Here is a 20,335-nt window from a genome sequence, read left to right as displayed (position 1 = left end):
TCAGGCCATCATTTCCATGATGTCATGGTCCTCTTCAAAAACAGACAAACACAACAACAACCACAATAGCTCTAACATCTTACTTTCTCTGTTTTAAGGTCTTTTGTAACTATGGTATTCTATATTCTTTTTATCTCTTTTTATCTATACTCTTTTTATCAATCCCTACCAGAACTCACATTCTGTGATAGATTCCTAGGTAGGTTATGTACATACATACATATCAACATACACACAGAGAGATAGAGGAGCATTTATTAAGTGCTTAATATGCATTAGGCACTGTGCTAAGTTGTGGGGATACAAATATCCCCAAACAAAGCAGTTCCTGCCTTTAAGGAGCTTATATTCTAATGGGGAAAGACATTTAAAAGGATGCTGCTAGAAAACAAAAGGGAGGTGTTTGCAAGGTGTGGCGATCCAAGAAGTGGTCCAGAGGTCTGATCCCCTCACAGCAAGGGAAAAGGTCACCTACTAGAACCAGAGGATCCAGGGATGGAGTCCAAGGTTCTGTTGGGAGGGAGACGTTTGGTGTTCTCACATTCCTCGTAGTTATAACATCCTGTGTTGTATGTGTTAACAATAGACATTCCCCAATAAATAAAAGACCCCAAGGATCTTCTCCTCCCAGACTGTTTTATTTAACTAGGTAAAAAGAAACCATTCTTTCTCTCATTTCTTACCTAGCCTTAATCACTGAATGGATGTTTCCTGAGACCCGGGAAAGGCCTTAACATAAAAAGGCCAAGGTCTACTCCTCATCCAGGGCCATCTCCTTTCATCTTGCTCTCTATCTTGCCACTGGACCCAGATGGCTCCGGAGGAGAAAGTGAGGCTGGTGACTTTGCACAGCCCTGCCTCACTTAAATCCAGTTCACTTGCAGGTCGTGGCATCACCTTCCTGATGTCATGGTCCTCTTCAAGAATGAGGGACAAACAACAACAAGAAGGTCCTTTGTAGAGCTGGCATTCTATGTGCTCTTTCTCAAGGTCCCTTTCAGCACTAACATTTGATGGTCTAGGTGCCCTAACATCTCAGGATTCATGATCCAGGGCTGTATGGTTTGCTCCCCCTGGTGGTCTGTTAGAAGCATCAGGACTTGACTGTAAGCCAGGATGTGTCTTATTGAATCAGATGTAAGCTTGGCATGGTCCCTTTAGTCAAGAGTACTTCTCTAAAGGATATGACAGCAGGCCTGGGGCTAAGTTTTGATGGGCACATTAAGCAAACCCTAGATAAGGTGGACAGCTTCAGCCTTTTTTAAGATACAAAGTTCCTGTTAGAAGGGCAAGCTTGACTTTTACAGAGGTGGGGGTGTCACACAGGATTTCCTTATTCTTTGAGCTTTTCCAGGATATTTTGAAATCAGTGAGGGCACATAAGTGAGCTTTGTCCCTTCGCTCAGTCTCAATAATTCATGATAATAATAATAAAAACCTCATAATAGTAACAGCTCTAGTCTGAGCATCACTTCTAGGGCTACAGTGTTCTCCTAACTACTCTATGAAATAGTTAGGACAAGTGTTATAGATCCTATTTTAAAGATAAGGAGACAGAAGCAGGGTGTGGAGAGGGCCGGTTAAACAACCTGTTCATGGTCACCCAGTTAATACCAAAGCCTGAGTTCAAATCCTGTTTGTTCGATTCTACCAAGCCATAGTAATTCACCACGGATGAAAAAAGACTTCTCTGTCCCATCCAAATCAACAAACATTGTGTGCAAGATCTCATGGTCAGTACTGGGGATACTGAAATGAAAAACGACACAGTCTTTGACCTAATTATAATTGGAGAGAAAAGACAGAGAGATGCAACAGAAACACACAAAAAGGCATGATATGCAAGGAAAATGTGACAAGGGAAGAAAGGGAGATTCAAACCAACTAAGTACCCTAGGAATGTTTGAGAAGCAAGAAATTGGTATCCCTAACACATCGGACCTCTCCAATCCATACTTCACCCAGCTGCAAAAATGATTATTCTTTCCCCTGAAATAACCAGGGAAGGCAAAAAGATGAGGAGATATTGGATATGAGCCTTAACGGAAGAGGATTTTACCAGGAAGTGAGGACAGCATCTGTTTCAGGCACGAAGGATGGGAAAAAAAAGTGGAGGAAAAGAGAGGAAACAGCCAGAGGGAAATGGGAACAACGAACAGAATGACTGGAGCATGAAAGAATGGACGAAAGAGAAATAAAGTTAGAAAGGGAGCTCAGATCTAGGGTGTAGAAGGTCCTAATGTCAGGGTAAGGTGATTGGTATTTTATCCCAGAGGCAACCACAGAATGCTTTGGGGCACGGGGTGACATGGTCAGACCTGTGCTTTAAGAATATTTATTTTTGCAGCTGATTGAAGGCTGGATTGGAGAGGTCCAATGTGTCAGGGAAATCAATTAGAAGACTATTGTGATAGTCTAGGGGAAAACTGATTGTGTTGGGGGAAGGGTGAGCATAAGGAAGAGGATGAAGACAAATAATGTTTTGGAGCTAAATTCAAGAGGACAGTTCCTTTTTAGGCCTTGAAATCAAATTCTCTATTTCTGAGATTGTATAGAGTAATATCTCTTAATGGAGGATTTATTTTCTTGACACATTTTCCTTGGACATCATATTTTTGGTGTACCTGTTACATCCATCTGTCCTCTCCAGCTTAGTATTTCATTGTCAGAAAGATCATTATTAAGGGTAAAAATAATATGAAAGGTATAGGAATGCTTAACAAAATAGAGATTCATTCCTTGTTGCTCTTCAGTAGGGAATTCTCCCCTTCCTTCCCCTCTCCACCCCCAGACTTGTAGCTCCTCAATCTTCTCTGACTGTACTTTTTGTCTCTTCAGGCTTCTTCCTAATCTAATGACCCACATAGGTGCCTCCTTCACTCCTTGGTTATCAGCCCACTGAGTCCTGGGAGTGTGGCCATTCCTTCATCTTAGCTTGAGTCCCAGACCACTCTGGACATGTCAACCCCCAAGATAACAGAATTGTGTTCTCCTCAGTCTTAGCCACCACCTAACTAGTGCTAGGGGGACAGGAGCTCTCTCGACCTCTACTCTCAGAACATTTTCATTAAAAAGTGTTTCCAATGATTTTGTAAATGGAAAGTCTTTAATTCTCAATTCTTTCAAGAGGAATTGTCAACATCTTCTGCCTTCATCTCTTCCGCTCTTTGGGGTATGGGCATTCAACCAACGAAGAGTTGAGCTAAGACAACTTCTCTCATCTTTTCTGTCATTTATACTTACTGTTAATAGGAAGTGTCATTGAAAACAGGAGGCAGCACACACGGAAGGAGATGGGGGTAAAAAAAAAATCCTCTCTTAGCTCCTTTCCAGCCCTAACATTCTATGCTGTATGTTCCAGAGTCCTTTTCATATCTGTCATAAGCACCATGGCTATGTTTGAAGTGCTTAACAACTTGCTAAAGTGTTAATACCATCTAAGTAAACCACTCCCAGGTTCCAGCCGGGTCCATCTTCCTAATGACCCTGAAAATGGGGAGGGGGCCAATGATTCCACTGTACAGTTATGTATTTGGAATTTAAAACTTACAAACAAACCTAACATAAATCCTAAAACAGCAAACCAAATCAACTTACAACGTGATTGCCAATTTAGGGCAAAAACCATAGTTAATTACAGTTGTAGCTGTATCTCCACATACGTTAGAACACTTATAGAGCTTAGAAAAAGAACTCACAGTGTAAGGAGAAAAAATAAATAAAATTGGCCTCATATGCATATAATGCTTGCAGTTTACAAAGCACTTCCCGTATATAAAATCACCGCGTTATTGAGTCATAGATCATTAAAGCTGGAGGGGAGCTTAGATGTCATATCAAACCTCTTCATTTTATACAAAAGGGAACTGAGACTCAGTGTGAGAGAAGGCACAAGCTACTCTATCTTCTTTGAACACCGCCACAACTCCATGAGGCGGGTTGTATGGTACAGTGCAAAGAACAGGCTTTGTAGGCAAGATCTGGTTTCCAATTCTGCCTTCTCCATTAAGCATGATGTAAATTTACGTTTTGAGGGCAGCTAGAGGGCATGATGGATAGAGCACCAAGCCTGGAATCAGGAAGACCTGAGTTCAAATCTGTCCTCAGATACTCACTAGCTGTGTGACCCTGTGAGGTCACTTGACCCTGTTTGCCTCAGTTTCTTCATCTGTAAATTGGGCTGGAGAAGGAAATGGCAAGCCACTCTAGTATCTTTGCCAAGAAAACCCCAAATGGGTTCATGAAGAATCAGACATGGCTAAAAAGGACTGAATGACAACAAACTTAGAGTAGGCACTTGGCCTCTCCGCATCTCCATTTCTTCATCTGTAAAAATGAAGGGGCTGGGTTAGAAGACCTCTAAGGTCTCTTCCAGCTCCAACACTGTGTGATTCTCTAATAGCGCAAGCACTAGTCTATCTGTTTGCCAGGTGAGGAAAATAGAAATTGAATCAAAGAAGTCACCCAAGGTCACACAGCCAGACCTCAGATGCAGGGCTCCTGATTTCAAGTCCAGTAATCTTTCCATTGGGTCACATAATCACTCAAATAGAAAGAAATCTACTCCTTTCTCCCTCTCAAATTTTCTCTGAAGTAGAAAGGAAAGCCACCGATTCATATGTGTATATATATATATATATATATATATATATATATCTGTATATCTGTGTATATATGTATGTGTACATGTGTACAGGTATGCATATATACATGTGCATATGTGTGTATATACACCTATATCTGTATGTATGTGTATATATAGGAATAGGGATGTGTGTATACATGTGTGTGTGTGTGTGTGTATTTCTGTTCCATGACCTGGCCACACCACATGCCCAGATTCAAGGCCAGGACCCAGCCCTGTGCAGTATGGGACAAAACAGGCCCTTACCTTTTTTTGCTCCATTCTGATCATGCTTTTCAAATAACAGATACCGTGGACTCTCTGGCAGAAAAGGGAGAATCACAAGTTGGACCAAGGCAGGAATGATGATCACGCCAAACAAGTAAGGCCACAGTGAAGCCTTCAAACAAAACATAAAGATGTTGGTGAGGCTTTTCCCTTGGGGATGACTAGAAGAATCATTCTGAGTGAGGAAAACAGCAATCTTTTTCAGCATTGAGGGATCCATGCCATCATTTTCTTGGACAAGTTGCCATGACTGCCATGGTGCCCCACCCCACCCCACCCAACCCCAGCAAAGAGCAGCTCATGTTCTATAATGTATTTCTTAATCTTTCTTGATCACAGTTTCTCCATCTGTACAGTGGGTATAATCATTAAAACTCACATTTACATAGCACTTTAAATATTGCAATATACTTTCCTCATACCTCTAGGAGGTTGGTAGCACAAGTTTCTGTCTCTATTTTACAAATACTGCTGTCTTAAGACATGAAGTGATCTAGAGAGCATGTGGCAGAGTCAGGTCTTGAACCCAAATTGTTTGACTGTAAGTCTATTACTCAATTTAATATGCCTCATTATCTTTAGATATGGAATGCAATGTACAGAATTCAACTTTACCAAGAGATAAACTCTATTCTAGGTGACAGGTGAACCTGTCCCTTGTAACTGATTTAATCCTCCACCATATTTTGCCAATATAAACCTGACCTCAAAGTCATTTAGTATCAGGTTCACATTTATCAAGTTCCCACCACATGTGAGTTAACATGTAGCTGCAACTAGAGCAGACAGTGGAGAATGAGGTAGGAATAATTCTGCCCTGTTGAATACTGCTTTTGACTTTGGAACAAGTGTCTAGAGCATTGACTCAGAGACTGGAAGACCTGAGTTTAAATCCTGCAGATGCCTCCCTTCTGTGGCCCTCTTCTCCGATTAGTGAGTTCCTGCCCTGGACAGCCATGTAAGGAGGTGCCCAGGCCATTATGTACACTTCTCTCCCACCTCTCTTCTTGACCTTTGACACTTCCAGCTCTGTTCCACAGAAGAGGTCAGATGGAATAAGAAAGGCCATTGGATTTAACAGTTACATGGGATACCTCTGATTTCCATTGGCTATGATGTGGATGCTCAGAATAAATGTATCTCAATTCCTCCATGAAGCCTTCCCTGACTCTAGAGATACATATTTTTTGGAGGGGGGAAGGCAGGGCTATTGGGGTTAAGTGACTTGCCCAAGGTCATTGTATCAGTAAGGCGATAAACACAACATCAACAATAATCATGAATATGCCTATATAGTTCTGTATAGCAAAGTATGAGAGACTCTCCATAAAGAAGGTAGAAGTATAACATTTATTAAGACACCAGAGAATCATATCCCATAACCAAATGTTCAACTCCCACAGCCAGTTAGCCCACTTTATCATAACAGCAAAGAACTTAAAACACCATATCACAGCCTGGAGTCTCGCCATCCCAAAACCTCTCTGATCCCCTGCTGGGGTCTTCCCAAAAACAGACTCACAGTACAGCTAAGTCAGCCTGTTCAGCTCTAACTATCAAGACGGCAGCCATTAGCAGCCATTAGCAGCCATACCTGCTCTATCTCTCCCTCTCTGCATTTCCTGTGATATAACCTCCTTTTCCTGTCAGAAAGCTCCTCCCAACACATGTGACTTAGGCTTCCTGTGATGTAACCAGGTCACATGGCCTATTAATGGGTGGGAAAGATCTTCAAATCTAAATTGCTATTACAGTCATACATCTAGTAAGTGTGTCAAGTGTCCGAGGCCAGCTTTGAACTCAGGTCCTCTTGACTCCAGGGCCAGTGTTCTACTCACTGTAGAGACACATATTGATCTCTATTTCAGTGATTTCAGTGATCCTGACTTCATGTCTAGAAATGTCCAATTTAACATACTGATTAAGCAGGAAGGCTTGAAAGGGACACTAGAATAGACAATAGAGAATGGTAGGATTGGGACGGACCTTAAAACACGTGCAAAAAAGTTAGTGCTTTAGTCTAAACATAATGTCTTTAGGATTCTGTCTGTCTCATGTGTGAATATGCATGTTGTCTCCCCAAAAGGTGTATAAACTCCTCAAGGGCAAAAACTATGCCTGGTGAGGAGAAAGTCTAATAATTCCTCCCCTTTACAAATGGCTTCCCTTAGAAAACCTTTCCAGCCTCCTCTCATCTCATTCTGCCCTAGCTCTTCTCAGCTGCCATCTTTCCTGGATGAAGCATGTGCTCCTCCCTCTTCTAGGTTTTTGGTCAGGGTGTTTTCTAAGCCAGTGATGCCTTTCCTCCTCATTTCTCCTTGTTAACTCCCTACCTTTCCTTTAAAACCTAACTCAAATGCCACCTCCTGGCTGAAGCCTTCCCTGGTCACCTGGTCACCAGTAAGAACAATTCTTTCCCCCAAACCCCACAAAGTATATTATCTTGTATCTATCTACTTAGCATGTGTTATAGTCATTTGTGTTTTTGTCTTATGCCAATACTAGACTATAAGCTCTATTATATATACACATACATGTATGTGTACGTGTGCATGTGCGTGTGTGTGTGTGTGTGTGTGTGTGTGTGTGTGTGTGATCTAACTGCCAGTTCCTAGCAGATGTGTACTATTGAATGAATGAATGAGGTAGGGTGTTTCAAAAGCCTTAGTACAGCTTTAAGCTTTAGTAACTAAAAACTATACTAAGACTTTTGGGACGTCCTATATATTGAACTGAAAGTAACCAAGACTCGGGTTCTAATCTCAGTCTGATCATTAATTAAATCTGTTGTGATTCACTTTTCCTCCTCCAGGCCTCAGATTCCTTCTCTGTAAAACAAAAAGCTTGTAAATGAAAGAAACTATAAAACCATAAAAACAAAAACAAAAAATCCTCTCTAAAACAAAAAGCTTGCAAATGGAAGAAACTATAAAGTCCTTCTAGTTCTAGCATTTAACGGTTCTGCTTCTCTATTATACCTCACTTTCCCCAGCATGGTGTTTGACATATGATTGACACCTAATGTTTGTTCAATGAAATAGAAATATTACTGTATTTGGAATCCAAATGTGCAGGTTCAAATGCTAACTTTCCTGCATTCTACCTGTGACCTTGCATAATCTATTTACCCCACACAGGCTTAATTTGTAAAACAAAGGGATGGGACCAATCCCTTAAAATGCCTTCCAGCTCTCACATTGTCTGGTCTATTATTCTACAACCTATATTTCTTGATTATAGTTAGGACCTGGAAAATGACCTCTAGCCAATGGATAGAACTGAGAAGGCACAAACAATCTATTGTCTAAGGAGGATCAATGAAGCCTTCAGGATCTGTGATGAGACCCAAAGAACACTGTATTTGAAAGGCCTTTAATAATCTGCTGAGAAGCTACAGCTTACTGATTTTACTCCCATCAGACCCCGCTGGCCACTGACCCTGAAAGTGGAGGATGGACATTTGACAGCAACAAACAGAAAACATTTATTCCATGTGTAGTCTCTCTCCAAACCCTTGTGCTAAGTGCTAACATGGATTTGGAGGAGGGTGAACCGATGAATAGGAAACATTCATAAAGTTAGAAACAGACTTTCAGAGATCATCTTGTTCAACGATTATGCTTGTATAGGCAAAGAAACTGAGTCCAGCTGGTTTATGGCAGAATCAGCCTTAATACTTGGGTCTTCTGCCTGCCAGTTTCATGTTCTTTGAGATTCGCCTATACTACCAACAAATGAGATGTCTATAAAGTGCTTTGTAAACTCTAAGTATAATTATAGATAATCTATTATGTTTAATAATGAAAGAACTGACAGAGCCTAAATGCAGATCAAGGCATTCTTTTTTTTTTTACATTACTTTTCTTGGGGTTTTTTCTTTCCTTCCTTCCTTCCTTCTTTCCCTCCTTCCTTCCTTCCTTTCTGTTTTTGTTCTGTGTTCTCTTTTGCAACATGGCTAATATAAAATGTTTTGCATGACTGAACATCTATATCTTCTCAGTGAAAGGGGAGGGGAGAGAGGGAAGGAAGGAATTTAGACCTCAAAAATTATTTTTAAAAATGAATGTTAAAATTGTTTTTACATGTAATTGAGATAAAATAAAAACATTCTTTAAAAAAATCAAGTGCTTGAAGACGCCTGAGGAAGGAAAGATCATTTCCTACGCTGGGAATCAAAAAAGATTTCATGGAAGAGGTTGCATTTAAGATTAGCAGGAATTCAATAGGAGACAAAGCAGATAAGTGGTATTTCAGGCTTAGGATATGGGGTAAACAAAGACATACAGGTTGGGAGGTGCAGGCCATGAAGAGAGTGATGAAAGTTATCCAGGTTGGCTGGGACATGTTACAGTACATGGAGAAAATTGTAGGATAAAAACTGTACAGGTAGGTTGGTTCAACTGGTCGAAGTCCTTGAATGAGAGGCTAAAAAATACTTAAACTTGGTTCTATACACAACATTATCTGGGCCATTGTTTATCTGTAACAGTGCAGATAATTCAGAGATGACTGTAGATATTTCTCAGTTGGAACAGTGGAAGCATCACAGGCTGGTGGGTCCTGATTACTTTTGTAAGATGGCTTAACTTCTCTGCTGGGCATGAAGTACAAGTCTTGTTCTTAAAGACAAACTAAAGAACATCATTTTAATTCACTTCTCACAATGTCCTTTATGCATAATGCAGCTTTAAATATTGTAATAAAGCCCTATGATTATAAGAACTGAGGCATCATTCTTCCTGATCCACTTTCTATAAGATATTACAAATAAGTGAGCTGTGGGGGCTGTCTGCAAAGACTTCCAATTATGGGGAGGTAGGGAGAGGGAGGAGGCAGGGAGAGAATAGATTAAAAGCAAATAATTCAAGACAAAAACTCTTGACACATTTTGTCTTTAAGTAGAAGGAGAAGATGGCAAAGAAAAATATCAGATTTATTTAAGTATAAAATTGCATTTTATAAATTGGAACTTCTTGGTGATTGGGACATTCCTAGAGGATGTAATAAAGGGGATCCTCTCTAGAGAAAAAATAAGAGATCTGAGCCAAGATACAGAGGAGTCTAAACCAACTGCTAGGTCACAGACAAGAGACCCCAAAATCCAAGTGGTCTGGAAATTCAGAAGCCACGAACATCAAGTCAGGGAAGAAGTAAGGTCAATAGATAAGGTACAGGAATTTTGGCAAGCTCTATGTGACGTAATCACAAAGATTCAGCCCTTTATAGCAGTTCCACGTGCTCCTCACCTTTGAAATTTGTGAAGGAATTGGTGTGGTCATTCTACCTATATTGATAGCCATCCCAACAGACTCTGTTCCCCACTTCCCTTCATGAAAGTCTCTCCCTTGAACTTGAGGTGGTGACTTAGTGGATGGCCTTGGCTGAAGGCTTCTACCAAATCCAGGGTGAGCTCTTTGTATGTGGATTTCAATGCACTTTCCCTGGCTCACTCAGTGCTGAATGTAATACACCAGGTGTCCTAGGTACATCTGCCCATTCAGCGATGGTAGGCAAGGCCTTGAAGATCAGTGTTAGAGAATCTCAAAGCTGGAAGGCCATCTAGTCTAACCTATACCTCGACAATATACTCAGCAAATGGTCTTCTAGTCTCTGCTTGTTGACTGACTCTGCTTGAAGACTCCTACTAAGTGGAAGTCAAGAAATATATATCCTTTAAAAAGAGAAAGCAAAAAAAGAAGAAATGTCTTCTGTCTGGATGTCTGGGTCTTGGTTCTCAATCTGCCCTGTTTTTTTCTTCCTTTTTCCTTCATAGTTATTGCCTATTTTCTCTCCCTACCAAATTTGAGTTTTATATCAGGCATTCTATGTTCTTGTCTCTTTTTTTTCCCCAGCCCATTCCATTATAAGTATGTCTCAGTGTCTTATCTCCCACCAATATCTATTTTGTAGTGAAATAAAATGGGTGTTGGATTTGGAGACTGAAGACCTGAATTCATTTATATCCTAATTATGTTATCATATCTGTGACCTCAATCAAGCTGCTCAATTTTCATGACCCTCAAGTTTCCCATTTGCCAAATAAGAAGGGTAGATTACATGGCCTCTGTGGTCTTTTCCAGCTCTTAATCAATGGCCCTTCGATCCTATATGAAGGTTCCTTCTCTGCAATGACAACGCTAAAAAAAAACAACCCAACAGCCTTTACCCCGAAGAGTGGGCTATACATCTCAATAAAGTCTACATCTGTTTCAGGCAAATGGATCTGGCAGGGCAAGATGTGGAATCTGAATCATTTCTCCAACTCCTACATAATTGGTGAATTATATAGCAGCAGTCAAACGATCCCTAGCACAATTAAGAAGAAAGGAAGTAGGTTATTTTTCAGGCCTAATACTTCACAATGTTTCCACATTTGTACCCACAGAGGATTGGTTTCTTGGGTCATTGGTCTAGACCTGAGTGGGCACCAACCATTATCCGAACTACCTCCAGGGGTAATATGGTGTCCCTGGGGTGCTCACGTTCTCTGTTTGGCTTTTAAACATCTTTAAAATCTGGATCTTCTCTTACATTTCCAGTCTCCTTTCTGTATATATGTGACACTGGCCTCCTACTTGTTTCTCACACAAGTTACCCCCTCTCCTGACTGCATTATTGCAGCCTGTCCCCCGTGTTTGAAACACTCTTCCTCTTCATCTCTGCCTTCAGGCTTTTCCAGCCTTCTTCAAGTCTCAGCTGAAGTGCCTTTCCCAATCCTTAAATTTAGTGCCTTCCCTCTGAAATTTGCCCTCTGTGTATCTTATTCGTACATTGCATGTTGTCCCCTCCATCAGACTGTGAACTCCTCAAGAGCGTGGACTGCTTGTTCTTTCTTCATTTCCCAGATGCTCAGCAGAGAGCGCGGCACACAGTGGACAGTGTTGACTTGACTTGGAGTTCATAAAGCGTATGTACGATGACCCCTGAATGACCTTTTGCTAGAAATTACTATACCCAGAGACCTGGAAGTTTGCCCTTGAGAAGCAGAAAGAGGTGAAATGAGATCTAGCAAGTGGAAGGTCTGGAGAAAGATGAGGAAGGAAGTCCATACCCAAAGGAGCAGGAAAATTGGTCCATGAGTCGCTCCTTGACTGAATGAAAATCATTACCATGGTGGTGGTAGTGGTGGTGGTAGTGGTGGTGGTAGTGGTGGTGGCGGTGGTGTTACAGTAGGAAAACTCTATTTCTGACACTTATTACTGGTCTGACTGTGGGCAAGGCACAACTTCCTTAGGTCTCATTTTTTTTAATCTCTAAAATGAAGGGGTTAGGTGGCTCCTTCTAACTCTAAATGTATAAATCCTGTGAGATTGATTCTCCGCTATACTGGGCCATGAGGCAGCTAGGTGGTACAGTCACTTGGAATCAAGAAGTCAGGAAGATTGGAGTCAGAATCTTCCTGAGTTCAAATCTGGCCTCAGACACTGACTAGCTATATGACCCTGGGCAAGTCACTTAACCCTGTTTGCCTCTGTTTCCTCATCTGTAAAATGAGCTGGAGAAGGAAATGGCAAACCACTCCAGTTTCTTTGTCAGGAAAATCCCAAATGGGGTCACGAAGAGCCAGACGCAAATGAAAAACAGCAACAAGTACTGGGTCTTCCACATTCTATATTCTCCTCCAACTGATGGGTGGGCTAGAAGGTCTGTCATATTTGTGGCCATAACATAATTATTTTTATCTTTCACTTTGGCATCATATTCATTTCCCTCCCTGTAACAAAGATTTAAAAAACCCAGCTCAGCAAAACCAATATATGGACCATGTTTGATAGCATATGAAGCATTCCACTGGCCATAATCATTGACTTCTCCTACGAAAGAAAGGAGGAACAATTTCTCACCTCTTCTCCAAAGTCAGTCTTGCTTATTGTAATTACACATCATCTGGTTTATTTTTATTTTTATTTCTTTTACACTGCTGAATTCATTGTGTATTTCGTTCATCATGTGGGCAGATAGTTGGGTCAGTGGATAGAGCACTGGGCCTGGAGTCAGGAAAGACCTGAGTTCAAACCTGGCCTCAGACATTCAATAGCTGTGCGACCCAGGCTAAATAACTTTACATATGTTTGCCTCAGTTTCCCCATCTGTAAAATGGAGATAGTAATTAAACCTACTTCCCAGATTTGTTGTGAGGATTAAATGAGACAATAACCCTAACAGGCTTAGCACAGTGCCTGGCACATAGTGAGTGCTATATAAATGTTAGCTGCTATTACTACTATTACCACCACTATTGTTGTTATTAAATCATTTATATTGTCTTCCAGGTTCTGCTCACTTTGCTCTGCACTATCATGAACAAACAGAATTGCAAGCTATCAATGTCAACATGAAACATTACTCCAGAATACTCATAACAAGAGAAATGCACATTGAAACAACTTTGAGGCTTTCTCTCATAATTAGCAAGTTGGAAAAGATAAAAAAAATGAGAAGAGTCAATGCTGGAGGGGCTGCAGGAAGACAGGCACATGAATACACTATTGGTTGAGTTGTAAACCAGTTCAACCATTCAGAAAACAATTTGGAATTATGCAAATGGATAAACTATTCTTACTCTTTGAACTAGATATCTCACTGCTGGGTATATCCCTCTAACAAGGCTAAAAACAGAAAGAATACGCCAAAATATTCATATACTCCAAGATATTTGTAGCAAAATTGGGGTTTTTTGTTTGTTTGCTTGATCGCAAAGAACTAGAAACAAAGTGATTGGTAATGGCTAAACAAATGGTGGGTTACGAATGGATGATAAAAGGTGGCACCTGGCTACAGTTCCACTTTTCTTTTTAAATAACTCTAAGATAAAAGAAGAGAGATGATGTCACTAAGAGGGGAACATTTTGGCAGTGACAGCAGCTGGGGTAGCCTCAGTCTTTACCAGGGAAATAAAAGAACGTTTGCTCTTTTGGGGACTACAAAATTCAAAATTTGCAGTTAAGCTTAAAAACTTTTTTCTAGACTTTCCTAGGAAGGGGAGAAGGCAAACCTGTACTTTAAAGACACAACCCCTCTTTCAACCTCCAGGTATCTTTTTCTGTGGCATTATCTTATTAAGAGAGTGATAGCAGGGGGGCAGCTAGGTGGCACAATGAGTAGAGCACCAGCCCTATCCGGCCTCAGACACTTGACATATGTACTAGCTGTGTGACCTTGAGCAAGTCACTTAACCCCAATTGCCCTGCCAAAAAAAGAGAGAGAGTGCTAGCAAAGGGTGGTACATGAGTTACAACCTTAATGGAATATGATTGTGTCGTAAGAAATGACAAAGATGAGACATTCAGAGAAACATGAGAAAACTTGTATGAAGTGATAGTAGTAGTAGTAATTATAAGAATATTAATATTATTTTCTAAGCACTCATAACAAAAGTGAAGGCAAAAGGAAGTACTACAACAGGAAGCGGGATACAGAGATCTCTGTAAGCTGACTGCTGGTCTGACTCAAACTGTTTCCCCAAAGCTTCAGCCTTATGGTGACAGATTGTGTTCTCCACCCCCACTATGAACCATGGCCCAGATCTGCTGTACTACTTCCTGATTCAGCTGTACCCAGCAAAGACTCTGGGGCTCTGACAAATGTTGAATTTCCTATGGATTCCATTCCTCTGTAAACATTTGCTATAAGCCTATGGGGAGGAAAAAGCCCTGTTAAACCTTTTTAGAGACCAAGATTTTAAGCTGGAAAGGATGTAAGAGTGTCAGAAGTGGAAAGAATCTCAAATGTTATTAAGCCTTTTTTTTCTGATTTTTGCAATGGCTAAATTCAGGCTCATTGAATTGAAATGATTTTCCCAAGGTCTCAGAGCTAATGGCTGAGCTGGGACTTAATGCCAAGCTTCTGATTCCTGGCCCAGTGTTCTCTTCAATATACCACATCTCTTCTGTGTATCATTTTGTTCAATTCAGCTTTCTTGCATAAGGAACCCAGCCCTCAGGGTCATACTTTTGTTCTCTGGCAACAACAAAAACCAAACAGTGAACTATTTACTCTTATTATCTTCTTATAGACAGGAATGAACCACTAAACCAAGGGAGCCTGGAATCGCCTTTGTTTAATCCTAGTAATGTCAGAAGAGGGACATGGCTGCTACAGTTGTCTGAGCTTAGGGCCACTCTCTTCACCAAAAAAAAATAAAAAAATAAAATTGCTCAGAAAATACTTATAGGCAAAAGCAAGGGAACAGAAGTTGGCATATGTATCCAGACCAATCTGGCATATTTTCTGAGATTCTAAAGTGACTGGCTAGGAATACCCAAGAATATAGACCAATTGTATTTTAGAGTTAGAAAAATCTATTCCAACTCCTTGTTTCAGAAAGGAGTCACTTCCCTTTTGGGGGTCAAAGTTATAAAATTAGGGGATTAAACTCAATGATTTCTCTGATCCCTTTGAGATTAAAAATAATAATAGTATGATCCTGTGACATTGCAACTATAACTCAAAGAGGTTGAACGATTTGTCTAAGGTCACACAGCTACTCAGAAGCAAAGCTAAGAATCAAGTTCTCATCTCTTGGCTCCCAGTGCAGATTTCACCTACAGCTAAGTATTTGCTAGCCTTCAAACATTTCAAATAACTATTTAGTCTTCGGACATCGTAAAATAAACTGAAATATGACTTCTGATACGCATGTATATCTAACTGTATGTAGATGTATAGGTGCAAGGGAATAAGGATTTGGTTCCCTGCTCCAGTGCCCCAACTTAGTTGATACAGTGGAAATAAGGAAGGGAGGAAAGAAGAGAGAAAAGATAGGAAGAGAAGGAGGAAAGCAGGGAGGGAGGAAGGGAAGAAGGAAAGAAGGGAAGAAGGAAGGAAGGAAGGAAGGAAGGAAGGAAGGAAGGAAGGAAGGAAGGAAGGAAGGAAGGAAGGAAGGAAGGAACAGAGATAGGGGGAGGGGGAGAGGAATGAATATTTATTAAGGCCCTATTATATGTCAGGCACTGTGCTAAGCATTTTACAAATACTATTTCATTTGGTCCTCACAACAACCCTGGGAGGTAGGCGCTGCACCACCAACGGCCACAAGATGTAGTAATTTTATAGAGGATGAGGTGTTAATAAGTTAACGAGGTGTTACTCTGTTATCCCATTAGGAATTATTATCACTCCCTGAGTCATAAGGGAGGCATTCCATTGCATGAACAATAATCGGCCATAGCCTGAGGGTGACCCTTAAAAGGTACAGTCTAGTCTGTTTGAGGCAGTAGAAGTAGAAGTCAGTAATTAAGGACATACCCAATTCTGCACCTCTTGGGGGAGAGGAGGAGCAGATTTTCTCTCCTCCCCATGCACATAAGCCATGGCAATTAGTAGAGGAGTTACTCATCCAGTATGAGATCTTACCAGTGGTGGGAGGATCAGTTTGAGAGAGTTAGAAACACAGAGGAGGAAGCAGAGACACACATTCTCCAGATACAGAAAGAGAGAGAGAGCTGGTCTTGGCAATCAGCAAGTAAGCTGTGGAGAGGAATAGACCCTGGGAGCCCAGATGAGAAACCTACCCTGAAGAGACGCTATGTCCAGTGAGGAACTGTTTTGGGAGGGACTCCACAAAGGCAGGAAGGGTACCAAGGTCCTCCAGTGCTATAGTTGTGACTTGCCTTGGTGATTAATGTATATGTCTCATCACCATGGTGCTTTAAGTTTGTGTCTACTTTTCCCATGGTTATTATGAGTATTTGTGGGGGAGTGTACCCCAGGTTTATGGGGAGGAACATCTCATAGCTACTGCTCTTCTAATACCATCTTAGTAAATGCCTTTGCTTTGAGCTAATTGTGTCTACTGTTTTACTGTTAACAGGAAGCAAACTGGTAGGGGGCTTGGGAGATAAGAGTGTTAGGAATGCATTCCTATGGACTTTCCCTAGATCCTGAAGTAGCAGCCTCTCGCTGTAGTTACCACTAGTAAGAATGCAAGTAGAGGTAACTCCCGGGAAAGCATGGTGGGGTGCTTTTTACATATACATGCATGAATGCATGCATATATTCATAATACATACACATACATTATACATACACAAAACTAAATATAAACATGTGTGTATAATCTGGATGATACATATACATTTTGTATGTGTGTGTATATATATATGTATATATGTATATATATATATATATGTGTATATATATGTATGTATATATGTATATACCAGACCAGTAATTTGCTTGATGTAGGGAACTCCTGGTAAGGAAGTTCCCTCCCTACCAATTCAAAGTAACATTTTTTCAGAAATTTAGAAGCTTAGCAAATTGCCTAGAGGCACTGGAGAGGTGAGATTAATCATACAATGTGTATATATTTGCACCAGAGGTGGTATCTGAACACAGGTCTTCCTTTGTGGAATCAAAGTATTAATCTTTCTATAGCAGCTTTCTGATGATGGACTCTACATTTCATTAATATTGTATGGGTTTTTGTTAAGGTACTTTGCAGATCTGTTCTGGTCTGTGTATCCAGACCAGTATTTTGTAGGAGTCAGTTCCTTTGAATGTCTTCCTCCTAGTCACATTTGATTTCAGAACCCTGACAGATTCTTAACAACTTCTGCCATATCATTCACCTTGATAATTTTATGCTTGCTGTGTCTTGCCTAAAGGAAACCAAGGTATTTATAGATATTATCTTGATCCTTTGGTTCAATGGGACCTTGAGATTCCAACACAAAGCCTAGCTCTATCTTTCCTTGGCATATGTTAAGAATTTTACTTATTGAATAAAAATGACATTTTGATATCATTGAAAAAATTCCACAAGATGAAGGATCTGCTTAATTTGTTTTTTGGTGGAGTACTATGGCTTGATGTCATCTATGTTTAACGACTAGTTAATTAGTTTAGCCCTATTAGATTGTAAGCTCCTTGAGAGCAGGGCCTATCTTTTAACTCTTTTGTGCCCCAGTACTTAGCACAGTGCCTGGCACATAGTTTAATAAATGATTATTGATTGACTGAATGACTAGCCCATTTTTATAGCCAAGCCTGTAGAATTGTTCATGAGACTACCCTAACTGGTGGAGAGAATGGTGCCAGGATGCTATGTGCTGATGAGTGCGGCAAAGTCATTAAAATCATAGACATGTTGAGGAGCTAGTTTCCACAGGAGAGTCTTTCTCTTTCTCCTCCCTAGAGTTGATTCTTGTTATTTGTCCTTCATTCTCAGAGGACCAATGACATCAAAAAGGTGATAACTTGACTTGCAAGTGAATTGGATTTAAGTGAGGCAAAGCTTTGCACAGTCACAGCCTCACACTCTACTCCAGAGCCATCTGGGTCCAGTGGCAAGATATAGATCTGGATGACTGGAGATGGCCTAGGATGCAGTGGCAGACCTTGGCCTTTTAAAGTTAAGGTCTTTCCCAGGTCTCAATCTGTCTGCGGCAATGTCCATTCGGTGTAAGGCTAGGTAAGAAATGAGGCAGAGAATATCCTCTTTTACCTAGTTTAAAAAAAATGGATCGGGGAGGGGGGGAAGACCCTCAGGGTTTCTGGCCAAAAAAGAAATAATTTCTATTTACATTCACTCTGAGCATCAAAACCCAAACAAGGACCAAGTGAGGCTTGTCTGGGACCTACTGTTGGCCAATCAATGACAGCCAGAGTGATTTGGGTTTAAGACATGGTTTTTAAAATGGTAGAATAATAAGTAGGGAAGAGAAAAAAAGAAATCTAGCTTATAAACCCCAAGATATTTTTGCAAGGTTTCAGCAAACAAAATTTATATTCCTTTGGGCAGAGCACCCACAGGTAAGTATATGATTTGCTATACAGACAGAGGGAGAGGAAGGTAAGGAGAGAGGGAGAAGAGGAAGGAAGGAAGGAAGGAAGGAAGGAAGGAAGGAAGGAAGGAAGGAAGGAAGGAAGGAAGGAAGGAAGGAAGGAAGGAAGGAAGGAGGGAGGGAGGGAGGGAGGGAGGGAGGGAGGGAGGAAGGAAGGAAGGAAGGAAGGAAGGAAGGAAGGAAGGAAGGAAGGAAGGAAGGAAGGAAGGAAGGAAGGAGCAGCACTGTACAAGTGGAACTGGCCAATCTGATCCCCAGTGGGGCAGCTACTACTGCTCATAGATTGTTGTTTGTCCTTTATTCTTGAAGAGGACCAATGACATCAGGAAGGTGATGTCTTGACTTGCAAGTGGATTGGATTTGAGTGAGGGAAGGCTGTGCAAATTCACTAGCTTCAGTCTCTGCTCTGGAGCCGTCTGGGTCCAGTGGCAAGACATAGAGTAGGATGACTGGAGATATCCCCCAGAGTTGATTCTAAAAAGAAATCTGGAACCCCAAGTGATTCTTGAAGCACAAAGCATACCTCTTCTCCAAAGCGCTCCCACTAACTCTGCCATGCATGCAGGTTTGTGGTGTCTTGTGTTAGCACATTCTCTCTACTACTTAGGAAAGTGTCATATAAAATGCACCAAGTACGGCTTGAAATGTGAGTTAACATTGATATTTTGGTGTGACTCCTTTCTTTGAGAAGTGGTATTTAATTCTATTTATGAGAGATGATAATGTATTTAAGCCTAGGCAGAATCGTAAGAGAATTAAACTAAGAAAAAATGCTGCATTTTATATGAATTTTTCTTGGCATTATTGTTTTTTGTTTAAATAAAGAACAGTTTTCCATAAGACATCAAATATTCCACTGTCTTCACTATATTGGCATCTATTTTATGAGTCAAAAGCTTTGCAATAACCGATAAAAGGTAATATATATGTTAGATTAGAGCACTTTGGGCAGCCCGTTCAACAATGAATGAATTGGTAAGTGGCTCTTGGCGCTTCCTAGAACTTTTAGGCATACCTCTTTTGCTCCTCAGCCAACTTATTTGTGTGTGTGTGTGTGTGTGTACACATACTTATATATATATATATATATATATATATATATATATATATATATATATATATATATATACATAGAGAGAGAGATTTTTTTCTTGATAAAATTTGTGAATGGTTTGTGGAAAGTACATAAATATGTAATCGTCATATTTTGAGGGGTCTCTGGAGTTCTTACTCTGGTCATTTGTGATGCCTTCTGTTAAGAAAGGTAGGATTAAATGAGAGGAAGTTGATAAGTATTTTTCTAGACCTTCCCGGCTTTCTTTAAGACCCAATTAAAATCCCACCTTCTACATAAGGCCTTCCCCAACCCCTCTTCATTCCTGTACCTTCCTTCTGTTAATTATTTCCTATTTATCCTGTATATAGCTTGTTTTGTATATATTTGCATGTTGTCTCTTCCATTAGATTGTAAGTTCCTTGAGGGCAAGGATTGTCTTTTGCCTCTTTTTGTATCTCCAGTGTTTAGCAGAGTGCCTGGCACATAGTAGGCACTTAATAAATAAATGTTTATTAATTGATTCTTGTACCACTGTGAACAATTTGAGCCAATAATTATTTACTCTTATGCAATCCCACC

The 20,335-nt window shown here is 40.5% G+C and overlaps 1 protein-coding gene across 3 annotated transcripts in view; it reads right to left on the bottom strand.

Moving 5' to 3' along the window:
* SLC2A9 (solute carrier family 2 member 9) overlaps positions 1-20,335 on the bottom strand; it is a 313,753-nt gene that overhangs the window by 210,802 nt on the left and 82,616 nt on the right. For all 3 annotated transcript variants that reach the window (XM_036763747.1, XM_036763748.1, XM_036763745.1), the window contains one exon: positions 4,892-5,024. In XM_036763747.1, coding sequence (XP_036619642.1) covers positions 4,892-5,024 — 133 coding nt within the window. The remainder of the gene's footprint in view (positions 1-4,891; positions 5,025-20,335) is intronic.

The sequence above is a fragment of the Trichosurus vulpecula genome, chromosome 6 (genome assembly GCF_011100635.1).
Source record: "Trichosurus vulpecula isolate mTriVul1 chromosome 6, mTriVul1.pri, whole genome shotgun sequence".
Classification (NCBI taxonomy): Eukaryota; Metazoa; Chordata; class Mammalia; order Diprotodontia; family Phalangeridae; genus Trichosurus; species Trichosurus vulpecula.
The sequence above is the reverse complement of the archived record's forward strand: the minus strand, read 5'-3'. Positions and strand labels throughout refer to the sequence as shown.